General features: G+C 39.8%; 1 protein-coding gene across 1 annotated transcript in view; it reads right to left on the reverse strand.

The window, feature by feature from the left end:
- Positions 1-14,331, reverse strand: part of LOC121943806 (C-myc promoter-binding protein-like) — a 58,030-nt gene that overhangs the window by 33,610 nt on the left and 10,089 nt on the right. The window contains exons 4-11 of the mRNA XM_042487429.1: positions 13,476-13,645; positions 8,410-8,705; positions 6,641-6,707; positions 6,356-6,414; positions 5,741-5,885; positions 4,618-4,793; positions 3,995-4,095; positions 1,928-2,143 (exon numbers count right to left, since the gene is read on the reverse strand). Of these exons, the coding sequence (XP_042343363.1) occupies positions 1,928-2,143; positions 3,995-4,095; positions 4,618-4,793; positions 5,741-5,885; positions 6,356-6,414; positions 6,641-6,707; positions 8,410-8,705; positions 13,476-13,645 (1,230 nt within the window). The remainder of the gene's footprint in view (positions 1-1,927; positions 2,144-3,994; positions 4,096-4,617; positions 4,794-5,740; positions 5,886-6,355; positions 6,415-6,640; positions 6,708-8,409; positions 8,706-13,475; positions 13,646-14,331) is intronic.

The raw sequence follows: 14,331 nt of genomic DNA on the forward strand, positions 1-14,331 counted from the left end.
GGAGCTTTTAGCAGCTGCACCGCCAACTGACTAACCTTCGGTCTGCAAACAGCCGTGAACCTCCAACCCCAGCGTCTTTCTCAAACCCCAGCCTTCCTCTCCAAACAGTTTCTGTGTTTACTCAGTGGAGAGGATGGACACTTATGAAAGCTCATGTATTAAACAACACCATCTGTTTTTGAGGCTGGCCAGCTGTAGAGAGGAAGGTGCTACAGATGACGCAGTATTTATGTATTCATAGACTCATTAGCACTAATCATGCAGTGTAACTGTATACCTGTGAATTCACAGTCTTGGCTGAGGACTAAATAATGACAAAAAAGTTAAGCAAACTTTTTTGAATGCCAAATTGTCTGGTGGTCGATGTGCTCAAACATGCACACCAGTCATCAATCACTGATCTCAGTAATATTGGTTTTATCCCCTTAGCTACTTAAATCATTTCAATGAGTTCTCAGATAATTTAAGCAAATATCAGCCCGGCTCTTTATCCAAATAACCTTGATTTGCAAAATGATATAAGGAACCAACTGCACATAAGCTGAGATGTCACCCATAAGTGATATCCAGATGTTTGTAGATGAGACTCAAAACAGTGACATCAGGGGGGCTCATGCTGTTATAGGCCTGTGGACCCATTTAAGAAATTATCCTGTTTTTGACAAAGAGCTACAATGCTAAACTTGACAGAATGACTGATATATATTGAGTCTTACTGTACCAATATTGGAAGAAAAAGCTCCTTCTAGATAGACAATGTCAGTGTAAACAGGTTCTCTCCAAAAGAAAAGATTTCACTTTAACATTTTACAATACTCGAGTGAGAACAGTTATTCTTGACCTTGGAAATTGTAGTCTTAGAAACTCAGGATCTACTTACTGGCTTAAGTCATTCATTTAGAGTTGAAAAATGGCTTTCAACACGCATCATTCCTCTGGCCATATTGTTCACATATTTAACAATACAGTAAAAACTAAAAAATAAATAAATAAATAATTGCTTTGTATTCTCATATCAATATCCAATCATGTTTTCTTTCCTGCATCTGTGCATTTACTTTCCTCCTCGACTGCCTGGCTGACTTTTTAAACATACTTCCATTAAAAACATCATTTTAAGTTTCAATTATAATAAAGCATTTGTTCAAACATAATTCTGTGATCATCCTCTGATAATAATAATAATAATAGTAGTGTAATAACCTAGACTGTGATACCATGAAACCGTGATTTTTTTTTTTTATATGGTTAACGTACCGTAAAAATCTCATACCATTGTAACCCTACCACTATCCCGTCGGCACTACACCCTCAAGGCCTCACTGTGATTGACATCACATGACATGCTCCCTTCAAATGATCAAGTCAAATTCCTCCCAATGTTGTATCCCACATGTCTATCATTTTGAACTCAGAAATACTGTTCATCAAAAGGACACCTCTCAAAACACACCAAAGCTCCTTCTGATTATATTCTGTTAAAATGACTATATACAAACGTTTCTATGAGCCTCTAAATTATGGTGGTTGACCTCCAAAAGCTGCCATTATTAAAGGCTTTCTAGTGTTTGTTCACTAGAAAGCACAGTAAACCAATAATTCTGCAGAGGGCTCAGTCAGCTGCATCTTTCTGAGGAGGTCATGGTGGACTAGCTTGTGTCATGCACGACAGAACACGTCTTCAGATTACTGGTATCAGAACAGCAAAGCTTCCCATCTGTGATCAGTAAACATTATTCAGTTACATTTCTTTTAGAGAAAAAAGACTCAGAGTGGACTTGTTTAGGTGTGTGTGAGGAGTTCAGGAGGAGGCTGCTGGGGAAAAAAGGACGGCTTAGGTCATCTGTTCGCCCCATGTCCCATGCACTGCACATAAATAAATATTTTTTATGGCCACAAATAGTCAGAGTGACATTATTCCAGATACCTTGCAAGTCAAAAAGTGAGCTGGCGTCTGTGGCTTTCTCGGAGGGTGCCTGTGTGATGGGTCGTAAGAAGGAGCGGTAGCCTTTTAAAATGGCTGCCATGAAGCGGAGGAAGGCTTCCTGGATCTCCAGCTCCAGCATGTGGAGGCTCTTCCCGCAGCTCAGCTCCGACGAATCACTCATGTTCAGCTCCAGCAGCCCATCAGGCCGCTGATGACCTGAAGACAAAAGGGGGGAAAATCAGCAGCTGTCACTTCATGCTGTATTAAAATCTCTTCATGTCAACATTAAGGATGAATCACCACTTCTGCTGCTGAAAATGTGCCATATTTTGAATTTTGATTAAGTGGTTTTGATCAAAGCATATGTTCTGAAAGGTCATACAGCCAAAGCACTGCTTTAACTGAGCAAGTATTTGTATTTCAAATGAGGATTTGGCTTTCATTAAAAGGAAAAATAAACTCAAGTTGACATTCACATCCATGAAGCTTAAATGTCTCCACTAAAACCTCTGGCAGGCATATCAATATTCAGCACTTCTGGCAGAAACTGGGTAGATTTTCAACTTCACTGAATCAGAAAATTCATTTATTCAATTTCTGCAGCTCAATAAGGAGCAAGTTTCATGGTCTCTCAGTGAGCATGCTCCAAGAATAGAGGAGAAAGTTGACAATAATACAATGAGCACAATGACTGGGCAGACAAGTAATTAGGAAATTATACTATGATGGGATTATTGCTGGCTTTCAATTAGTGGAATGGAGAGCCGAACAGTACAGACCGAATGGAAAACAAACTGTTAAGACAACGAAATCCTAACACAGATGATGAATAAAGCTTAACACAATGTGATTTTTTGTATTATTTCGATTACACTGAAGATCAGAAATATAATCCAAAAAGATACAATGCCCTACATTGGTTTGAACAAATTTCATGTTAGTTTGAATTTGCTTGAACTTGACTCTTTGGAAAAAAGTGACAGACCTTTCACTTTCTATTCAGTTACACAGAAAAATAAAAGTTTTTGTGTGTACAGGGGGAAGTGAAATTGAAGGACTTTCAAGTATTTTTCCAACCACTCATTTTAATGTTCAATGTTGAAAGGGTTTTCTCCACAACTATCTCTGTAGTTTTGCTCACTGCTAAGAAGCAAAAAACAAACAAACAAAAAAAAACCAAACATAAACACCAAATATAATTTCAGCCTGAATTCTTTCTTAAGCAGTAACAACTTAGTCTGGAGGATTAATACTGGACTTTCAGCTCTTTCAGAGTAAACTCCACTGAGTTCAGACTGTATACTTACAGCACAGCTACACTCATGGATAACCAAGCCTCTGACCCACATGTCAAACAGCAAATAAACCATAAACCCTCTCTAGACTGTCTGAATCTGAGTGGAGCACTGCAGGGATCACCAGATTTCAAGTCCAGTGGCTGCTAACTCTGCTGTGATTCAGCAGCTAACAAGCGAAGCTAGCTGTCAAAAGCCAGCGCTGCAACCAACAAACTCCACATCAACATTCACAGCTCCATCTTCTACAGTCAGAGACACAGGGCTGCTGAATTTCAGCTCAAAACTAATGGATTTCCCTGCTCCAGTGTCAACTTCTTCCAGGTTAATGAAACACCCTGGCACCAACTATTTACTAGCGTTACCATCCTGTTGGCGCTCTGAGCTCATACTGCTCAAACAGCATTAGAATGTAATTCATGTACAGCTTTTGGAAGTTTTTGGAATCCTAACTTAAAGCATTTTTAAATATGTTTCATAAAATAATTTATAATTGTGTTCTCCTCTCACTATTATTCACATACATTTTTCAGGGATGAAAATCCAAGATTTTCACAGCATTCCATTAATGAAACTTCTGAGTACCAAATTTAAGTATTACAAGCACCTCAGTGCCCTGTACAAACCCTGAAAAAAACAACTTATGAATATAAAACTTTGATAAAAGTGTATTTACATGAAAGACTGAAAAAGAATGAAGGAAGAAATGAAAGTAATACAACAAAATTGAGAACACTTTTGCAATCCTTTGGTCTATCAGCTCAGAACTCACCATCAACCAGCTGCTGGTACAGATTGCTCAGCACATTCATCAGGTTTTTACAGGCTTTCTTTGGCAGGATCTTCCATGTGAGGGCTCGCTTATCTTCGTTGCTGGAAAAGAAGAAGCATGAAGTGAGCTGTGGAGAAGCTGAGAGGCCAAAACCAACATGGACCCACTGCTTTCCAGGGGTATTCAGACCACCCTGATTCTGTCTGGCTGGTAATGAGGCCAAAATAAATTATATGAACCATTAATGACCGTACCTGAGCCACCAGAAAAATGCATTCTCTTCATATTAAAATGAGTCTGACTCTACAAAAATAAACATTTCCTCCAGGAAAATTGGCCTGGTCTCTAAACTTAGAACTCATGACCTGGCAGTTATGTGGTCTGAACAAAAAAAGATGCAGCACAAGAAACAATGTTGAGTTCTCCACTGGAAGTGCTGTACAGTATATACGCAGCTCACTGTCCTGCACTTATTCCCTACAATATTCATCATAAGGGGCAACTTAGTAGCAAGGACTGATTAAGTTCAGTAAAAGTGTCATTTTACAGATTTTATTCCTCACTTCAATAGCTTGTCTAAATGACTCAACAGCAATGGGAAAGTTTTTGTGTATTGCACTCACTGGAAGATGGTGTTTGTGTCCAGGTCCACACAGCTCACATCCGGTGGGGGGTCATAAAGATCAAAATAACGAGAGTCCACTCCTACAATGAACGGACAGGGGGCACTCAACACGTCAGCCAACGCCAGGGGGCACAGAGGGATATACGGACACGGCCAGTGGAACGGGAAGATCATCTGAGGATGAAGATGAGAAAGTGAGATGAAAAGCAGGACAGGGCTCCCTTGTTAAAAGTTGCAGGTTTAAGTACAATGTGTCACCATAAAGTTAGCAGTACACTTGAGCTTTACTATGAAAAAACTAGTTACCACCACAGGGTTGAATGCCTCCACACAACAGTCGAGATGCAATTACAGTTTACATCCATGTATGTGAAAACATGGATTCTTCACACACATCTTTCCCTCAGCAGCATGAAAGGTCGATACAATCAGCACAGTTTTAAGGTGGGCGCTCAAAATTAGCGCCACCGACAGTATCTGACCAAACGTCTCGGCTTTCGTCTCTGACCTGTGATGTCTAGCAAGAGCCAGAAAAGCACTTAATTAAATCCTATTAGACATTTGTGTGAAATTTTAGGGTATGAATTATTGAACTAGGGCAAAAAGTAAATTTTATGGGGTCAGAGTGACCTTGACCTTTGACCACCAAATTCTAATCAGTTCATTCTTAAGTCCAAGTGAATATTTTTGTCAAACCTGAAAAGATTCCCTCAAGGCGTTCTTGAGATATCGTATTCACTAAAATTGGACGGACGGAGAACCCAAAAAATAATTGCCTCCAGCCACAGCTATTGCCTGAAGGGAGGCATAAAAACACTTTCTAATGATGTAAATGAAATTGGTTCAAACACTGTCTGCTAACAACCAGAATTCCCTCACTTTAAACACAGTTTACAACTTTTGCTTCCTATTTCCACAACTGATGGAGACCAACACAATAACTATATCAACAATATTAGACATCAATAACTATGATTGCAGAATTTAACAAAAAAAAGAATACATGTGCAAAAGCAAAGAAGAGGAAAGCCGTATTAAGAGCGTGAAGCCAATGTGGTCATTACATCCCTCGTTGGAGGTTGATAAGAAACATCTCTGTGCAGCTAAAAGCAGTAACTTACAGACACCAGAGCCTCAGTAACGCTGGTCAGTACAGCGGGTCGTAACGAGTGAACCAGGATCTTGTGTTCGGTGACGGCAAACACCAGCAAGGTGACAGCGTTCTCTGGTCCGAGGTTCTGGAGCAGCGTGGAAAATCGACCACCACTACAAAAAAGCACAATAAAAAAGTACAATATTATCCGTACTTATCAAACTACAGTATCTCAATCTCTCAACTTTTTCTGTGCACTGAACACATTTTGGGTTCCAAAATACTTATAAGATTCAAATCAAAAATCATCTCATCACAATTAGTCTGCATACTGCCATACTATCTATTCTTTTTTGACTCTTCGAAGGGATTTAAAAGTGTGTAATATAGGAAAGCTGACATACATATCTTAAACCTATTTATTTTCTCATCAATATGCATCAGAAAAAAACAACAAACTACAACAACAACAAAAAATACAAAACAATCTTACAAACTGTCAGACCTCTCCAAGGTTGAAATATGTTATCTGAACTACACTGTTATGCACATATACACTCAAAATGCATAATTCCTTTAAATTTTAGCACAAAATAAGTGCTGTCAGATATCCCCAGAAAAATGCATGTGAAGCTGCTCTTACCTGAGCGGTAAAGGAGAAGACACTGGCTGGCTCAACATCAGGCTGTCGTGAGGAGAAAGCTGCAGAAAAGCTGGAAAGTGAGATAAAACCAACCAAGCAAAAAAAAGCCTGCACTGAATCATTTAAATATTCATCCATAATGGAGTAACCTAAACTGCTGTAGCCCACGGGCAATCCTCAACTCCTTCAGAAAACAACACCATTGTCTGCAAATTTCTGATAAATCCCCATTTCTAACTGGCACCGTGTGCAACAAACATCTTTACCCTTGTGACCTCAGCTTACCTGCACCAGGATGCGAGGCCTCTGAGAGGAAGGGAAGGGAACTTTGTGCATAAAATGAGAAATGTGCCTGTGAAGAAGAAGAAGAAGAGTAAGGGGGATGTGAGGCCAAAAATATCAGCAGATGGTAGCCAAATAATCAGTCAATGCACCTCTCCCAGACATGTAGGACTTATGAGCAGCAGTAAAACATGAAAAGCATATCAAGTTGTAAATATCCAACCTAAAACAACTAAGCAACAGAGAAAGGCATCGGTGAGGTATTCTATATTTCTGGACCTCTTTTGTAATTTGGTATATTACACGACATGTAACATAATGTTTCTGGTATACAGATGGTAAAAATTTAAAATATAACATCAATATTAAACATCAGGGTTTGCTGTCAGTCCCTCAGTTGCACTGCATATCACATACTGATAATATCTGCTTTGATTTATTGAGGCTGACACCATATAATAACTCCCTGTACAAGAATGTTGCACCTCTGTCAGCGAAAAACTAATAAATCTGTCTGAAGCCCCACTCAGACAGGATTTATCTCTCTAGTGGAGGTGGGGTGATTTTAACATCACCTGCACTGGTCACTGACTTTAATTTTGCCTAAACATTTCAACATTATCAGGTAATTACTTGGCAGCATTTCTGTTGAAACAGAACAGAGGCGTGAAACTTTCCTGGTCATCATCAGTACAAAAGACTAAACAACTGGATTGGAAAATATCTGGTAAAAGGGTGCAAGTTTATGTACCTAAAAAACTTTTGGAAGAAGATACCTAATACTCTGGCATCACTGGAATAATTTACAGATGTGAATCAGTCTGACAACTCTCAGTTCATTTTTGATTTCCTGCAAGGGTTTCAATGGGCACAGACCAAAATGCCTCTGGATGCAATTTTAATTATATAAAACCAACAGAGCATTGTGACCTACAACCAATCAGAGCAACCAAGTGACACTTGCAGGTAGGGGCGGTGTCCGAGCAAGAAAAACATTGAAGTGCGTTTCTGAAGACAGATAAAACTAAAAATAGACAATGCTGTAAAAGAATTTCCATTTATATTTGATCAGTGCTGCTTAGTTTGATCTGAGAGCCAGTGAGGCGGCTCTGTTAATCATCGTACCAAACCCCCCCCCATATTAGATAAATGGTTATGATCGGCCTGCTCAGGATATAGTCGGATGGGAAACTGGCTGAATGGAGGAGGACCGGACGCAACTGCCAGAGCAAATGAAACATGAGCTGGCAGATTAGTCTGATTCCCTGGCTAGGTATTTGAGACTCCCAGGGTGCATTTCGGCAAGAAATATCCAATCCCTGAGCTTTCAACTCTCTGACTCCATTTTTCTTAATTTTATATTAATTCAGTCACAGCAGTATCGTGTTTTGTTAAAAAATTCAAAATCGCTGCCGCTCTGATTGGTGCCTCTGACTGTCTTCCTCTCCATCTCAACAGCAAATGAGGCTCATGGGTATTGTAGTATTTAGAGCCACTTGCCATGCAAAAGGAATCAAAACATGATCTCTCAGAGACAAAGCTGAAATAGTTAAAAGTTTTTTAGAATTATCTGTGTGAGTCTTTTGTTTCTATATTTGGTAACATTAAGGCCATTAATTAAGGAAAAACTTGAAATGGGGAAAAAAAGATGGAGGAAAACCAAACAGAAACCAGTGGCTCCTTCAGCTTCACAGTGTGTAAAATAAACAATTAGGAGGACTTTCACTGAGCATAAAATGGTGAAATCAAGAGATTAAAAAAATAGAACTCACTTCTCAATGGGCAGGGCATGAGGGCCGGAGATGGAGTAGCGGTAGAGGAATGTGAGGAACTTGCGGAAAGCGTCAAAGAAGGGCCAGTGTGAAAGCAGACAGATACACTTGTTGGTGTAGACCGAGCTCGGGGCTGTAGTGTTGCTGTTAGTGGTGCTGCTGGTGGCTGTTCCCGTGCGGCTGGAGGAGGAGGGTTTCGGTGGATCCGGGCTCAGGAGACCCAGCTGGGAGCGCTGCTGATCAGTCAGACACTCCAGTGGGAACAGCTCATAGAACTGAATAGCAGCACCGTAGACCTGAAACAGAAAATATTACATATACAGCTCACAATCTCTGCAGATGTATCATAGCTATCCCAGCACAGTGTAACTGAAGACTTAAGTGCGGTATCCACATAGGATAACAAACTAGTCTTTAAAGCCACACTTTATCTCATAGGCATTTATGATGTGACACTGCTAAAGTCAGATCCTTCACAATACTGGATTTTCTTTCAAAGGTCAAAGTGGCTAAGTATGTATGCTAGCCTGCTGCACTCCTTTTGTTATTCCTTCTGGTTTGCTTACAGTCAAGATGGCGGAGAAGATAAAAATAAGGTTGTTGGGTTGTTGTTTTTTCATCTCAAAAAGTGCCTAAATTTAGTGGATCATAACATATTGAATATTTGATTAATTTACATTTTCTCTGATTCAAAATGAACCCAAACTGTTTCATGGATGTCAGTTTTAAGCCCTGACAAAAGCCAAAATAAGGCATGCAACAGACCGTAAGGCTCCTTGTTTTTAAGCTAGTTTCCTGAAAGCGTTGCTTTATGCTTTTGTGACATGATTTTCATGATGACTCACGGCCTCTACCTGCCCGATAAAGAAGAGTGAGGAGTCAGTTATCAATAATGGTATAAAACAGTCAATAAAAAATGTTTTTACACAATTATGAATCACTGCAAACACAAGAGGCCTTTAAGCATACAGTCATACATGTGCATATATGATATTAGGCTGATTGGTCCAATAGGCTGCAGGATTAGCTGCAGATAAACAGATACACGCACACACGCGCACACACAAGACTAAAAAAATTATCCTCTCTTACGACAGGCAGAGATGATTATCAAAACAGTTGCCAAATAATTTTTCATTTGGTTGACCGACCAATTAATCTGCTAATTGAAACAGTTTCAGCTCTACTTTGCCAATTTCATCATCTACAGTAAATGTCTGTATGCACACACAGACACACGCACTTCTATACGTACAAGGACCCTGATTGACATAATGCATTCCCAAGCACATAACAAGTAACCTTAATCTTAAACTTACTTTAACCTTAATTATAAAACCAAGTTATAACCTTCAAACTCTGAAAAAGTGGTGAGAACCCAAAGTGTATTCATTTCTTTTCACTGTTCAACAAAAAAACCTAGAGGTAAAAGTCCAAAAGATTAACTGGAAAACTAACAATAAAAAGGAGCAGACAGTTAAGAATCACCTCTGCACTCTTTAATAAATGAAAACATCCACAGGTATAGAGAAATAAAGTTATTGTAGTGCACCTCTGTTTAACCTTTACTGAACATCAAATACCATGAGTGCCAACAGTGCACGAACAAACAGCAGTTAGCTGAGCCAGTATCAGCCAAATAAATCCCCTCTGCTTCCTGGAAATATGACACTTTCCCCAATTCACGCACAGATCAGAGCTAACTGGCTTATCTGCTGGCTGCCTATGTGAGTCGGTTTTCAACATTTTCTACCGAAATGGACCACGGTGGCCCATGTCTTTGTTTGCTGATAACTGAACTGGGGACGCCTGTGTGTTTGTGTGAGTATGTTGCGTTCAGAGACAAGCCTGTGGCATTGTTTTTCTATTCTATGAATATGAATGACAATCTCTCCTGTTTATTCATGTGTATAATACAAACAAATCATGTTTGGTGTTGTTTTGTTGTTTCAAATTCAAGTCATCTAACCAATTCCTACTTATTCAAGTGGCTCATACAGCTTTGACATGGGTTTATTCTGTCATAAACAATCTGCAACAATCAAATATTCACAAAGACAACAAAATGACAACCAAGACAGGATTTAGGTTCCAGGATAGTTTATAATTCAGGTGCGGCAACAGCTCACATTTGAGTTAAGATTACTTTCTGAGTACTCAAAAGTTGAGTTTAGATAGTGGTAAAAAGAGTACGCTTACTCAAGCTATGTACTCAAATATAATTTTGAGGTACTTGTACCTTATTTCTTTCCATTTTCTGCCACTTCACACTTCCACTCACCTATATTTCATTACTGACATTTATCTGACACTTAATAGTAACTAGTTATGATTTTTTTTAAACAAAATATATAATTTTGTGAAAAAAGGCTGGACCATTACAGGTTTAATAATCCAACAGTGTATAAAGTAATTCAATTTTTTTCCACCTCAAGCCTCTGTCAATGTTAAATTCTACTTACTGGTTATTTCATCGGTAATAATACTAACTTATAGAAGCCTTTTTACATAATGGACACTTTTATTTCTGAACACTTATTCCACCACTAAGTTTAAGGTAGCAGTCAGAGGTGGGTGGCCACATTAAACTTTGGATTTCAACACCTTTAAACTTCTATTAAGTTAAAGTTACACATGCAGAGGGGCGTCTGGTGGCTCAGTGGATAGAGGAGGCGCCCCATGTATGAAGGTAATGTCTTTCCCGCAGTGGCTGTGGGTTTGACTCCAGCTCACGGCCCTTTGCTGCATGACGTCCCCTCTCTCTCTCTCTCTCTCCCCCTTTCATGCTGTGACTCCGTCCTATCCAATAAAGGCAAAAATGACCCCCAAAAAAAATCTTCAAAAAAAAACAAACAAAAGAGGATTCTTGTGTGTGTACACATTGGTCAACAGGTGACTTCTCAGTTAAACATGGAGTCCTAATGCTGCCAGAATCCTGCTAAGTCTACCTCTGCCCTTGGCCAGTTAAAAACACCAGTCAGCATGAACACTGTCCTCGCCAAATATCCCCCTGCATGTGCTATAGCAGCAGGCCCTCCAAATTCACATGCAAATACACATATACGCACCTGTACACACACACAAGCTTGACTCAGCAGCAGCAGACCACGGAGGGTTTGGCACCAGCGATTGCCGCTGACCCCTAACTGGCCTTGTTCAGCAGAGCAGCTGCTATCTAAACATCAGTAGGCTGTGGACGTTATTTGTTTGCAATCATGATTGTGTTTCACCACATAATTCACTATAATGTGTCAACATGAGCCTCGTCCCAACTGGCCCACTTTCCAAACCCACAGACCAGCACTGCAGAAAGGGGCTTGAGTTTGGATTTGGAAACCAAGAACTTGTGTGTGTCTGTTTTTCTGTGTATGTGGTGTCTTAAGATTAAATTAAGGTTCTCTGGGCTGCACATAAATGAGCATTCCCCAGTGTTGTTCAGACACATTCATGTGAACATTACTTAAGTTGTACAGATCGGGGTATTATGTTTGAAAATGGCAACAGGGTTGGCCCTTGAAAGTCAGAAACTCCATTTCATCAGTCAGAGCCCCTCAGTCTACTTAAGTTGAACAGTCATTTTTTTTCCTATGCAGTGTACTTCTGGGAATGTTTTGGTCCCCAGATTTTGCTGCAGAGTGTGTACTTTCGTGCTACTCTTTGAAACTGCAGACATGCTGCAGCAGCACAGAAGGAGAGAAAGACCGCACCATGAGGTGCAGCACTGACCATGAGGAAGAGGAGGATGAGGGACCACCTGCGCTCTCATGAGTCAAATAAGCTAAAAGTAAATGCAATACATTTTTATTTTCTTTTTCTGGAGCGAGCGCTGAGCGATTTGAGAGGAGCGGGGTGAAATCTGAGTGAAGGGTGGAGCAACAATAAGCGGAGCCACCTTCATCGCCCCTGAGCGGGCGAGCAGGCATAACGTACAGCTCCATGCTTGAGGAGCTGGAATTGTCATCGCTCCACTCCGCTCACATGCTCTGCCTGCATGTAAGCAGAAGCGTAATTTCAGCTTTAAAGGCTGTACAGCCAACAAAAAAGGATCAAGTCTGATCTGAATTGCCTCAATCAATTAAAGATGGTGAGTCCTGAAGTTGCAGCAAGTTGCTTCATACATGCTGATCAACATTGAATTGAGTGTCAGGGAGGATTTTCAGACGGTGTGATGATAGTGACTTGTGATGTCAGGACTCTAAAATCGCCCTCTGAATAATCTCTGTTATATAGTCAAGTGTGTGAAATGTGAAGTGCATTCAAAAGTTGTTTAGGATTTTAAGAGTCTTTAAGCGTTTTCAGTTGTTACAGAAGTGCCTCTGTATTTCTGTCCCAACTGACTTTAAATACTCAAATCTCTGTTGACGTCTCTGTAGGATTTGGTTCATCCATTTTAGATAAACAACATATGCTTCTCATTAGTGGTGAAGACTTCTATTTCCACTTGATTGTTTAGACAATCATTAAATTGTTAAGATCATATTTTCTAGCTCTGGTAAATAACGACTATGTGAATCAGGCTAGAGACACAACTGCAAAGTGAGCCAGCTAGTGTAACAAAACTGTACTTAAAGGTTTTTTCAGGCCTAGAAAACTAGAGTATAATATTTGTGGGGACATTAGTCTGCATGTAAACTGATGTTTGTCCATAACTACATATTGTATATGTGAGCATATGTGAAAAAAAGTTGTAAATAAATTATAAAGTGGTGAAACAGTTACAACATTGTTCAGCTGGATCTTTGCATTTTGTAATTTTTTTCAGCTAACATGCCTGTCCTAAAAAAAGAAACACTAGATGTGGGGGTACAACGTTTTTGACCTGACAAAGGCAACATGCGTGCCTGACCCACTTTCCTCTCTGGCATGCAGAGCATTGTGGTTTTCTCATGGCCCATTGAAGTGTGTTAGTGTATGGTCATGTCAGCTGTGTAGATGGCAGTTAGAGTCTGTTTTTTGAGGTTTAACAGTCACTGGCTCCTAATCATACCTGTTTGTCAATCTTCTGGATGAAAAAAAGTAAAAGAAATTAGAGCAGAAATGTGGACCTGTCCATTCATCCATTTTACCTTCTCTCCGGAGGCTCCGGTGAGGACAAAGGTGGAAAAAACAGGAAGGGAGTATTTGGTGTTCGCTGGCCAGCACTCAATTGTGGCCCCCATGGGAAGGCAGAAGAGAGGGACAGACTCTGGCAGAGGGAATGACTCATAGTCCTCCTCTGGATATCTGCTGAACAAACCTGGAACAGGAAGAAACAAAAAAAGACCACAAACAAACTGAGAACTCCATTTATAGAGCTGCAAAGTGCAGCCTTCCCTCTGTGATAACCAATTAACAGCAGATCAAGATGCACAATCGCCTTTCCATAAAGTTTAAAAAGAAAAAAAAAACAAGTTCAGTTTATTATAATCATTATGATTATGTACCACTTTATTATGCCTCTGTTTCACTGGAAAGGCCTGGCTTTCTAACAAGCAATTAGGGCCTGGTAATCAGGCCTTTGGGTCATTAGTCAGTGTCGGTGGACACAAATTAGAAACAATGGTATAGTGATTTTCAGTTTGTGCACTTTCTTAAAGAGAAAGTTCTCTTCTTAAAGATAAAGTGCAGATTTTCAAAGTGGGGTTGCATGAGGTACTTATCCACAGTCAAGGGATTAACTACACTGGATGGCAATCGGCTCACTTCCAGTTTGGAGAAACGGAGCCACAACAGAAGCTAAGCAATGTGCTTCTGTGGACAGGGGTCAGGAGATACTTATTTTAGCCACCTAAAATATGTCTCACTTTAAATGAAATCAGTGTCAGTTTAAATGTACACTATTTTTAGAATATTTTCAAAATTTTATTGTGTCTTCAGACAGCCATTTCTGATGGGGAACTGAGGCTGTTAGCTATCTATTCAAAAGAATTAATAATTTTACCT

This window comes from Plectropomus leopardus, chromosome 1, assembly GCF_008729295.1.
Source record: "Plectropomus leopardus isolate mb chromosome 1, YSFRI_Pleo_2.0, whole genome shotgun sequence".
Lineage (NCBI taxonomy): Eukaryota > Metazoa > Chordata > Actinopteri > Perciformes > Serranidae > Plectropomus > Plectropomus leopardus.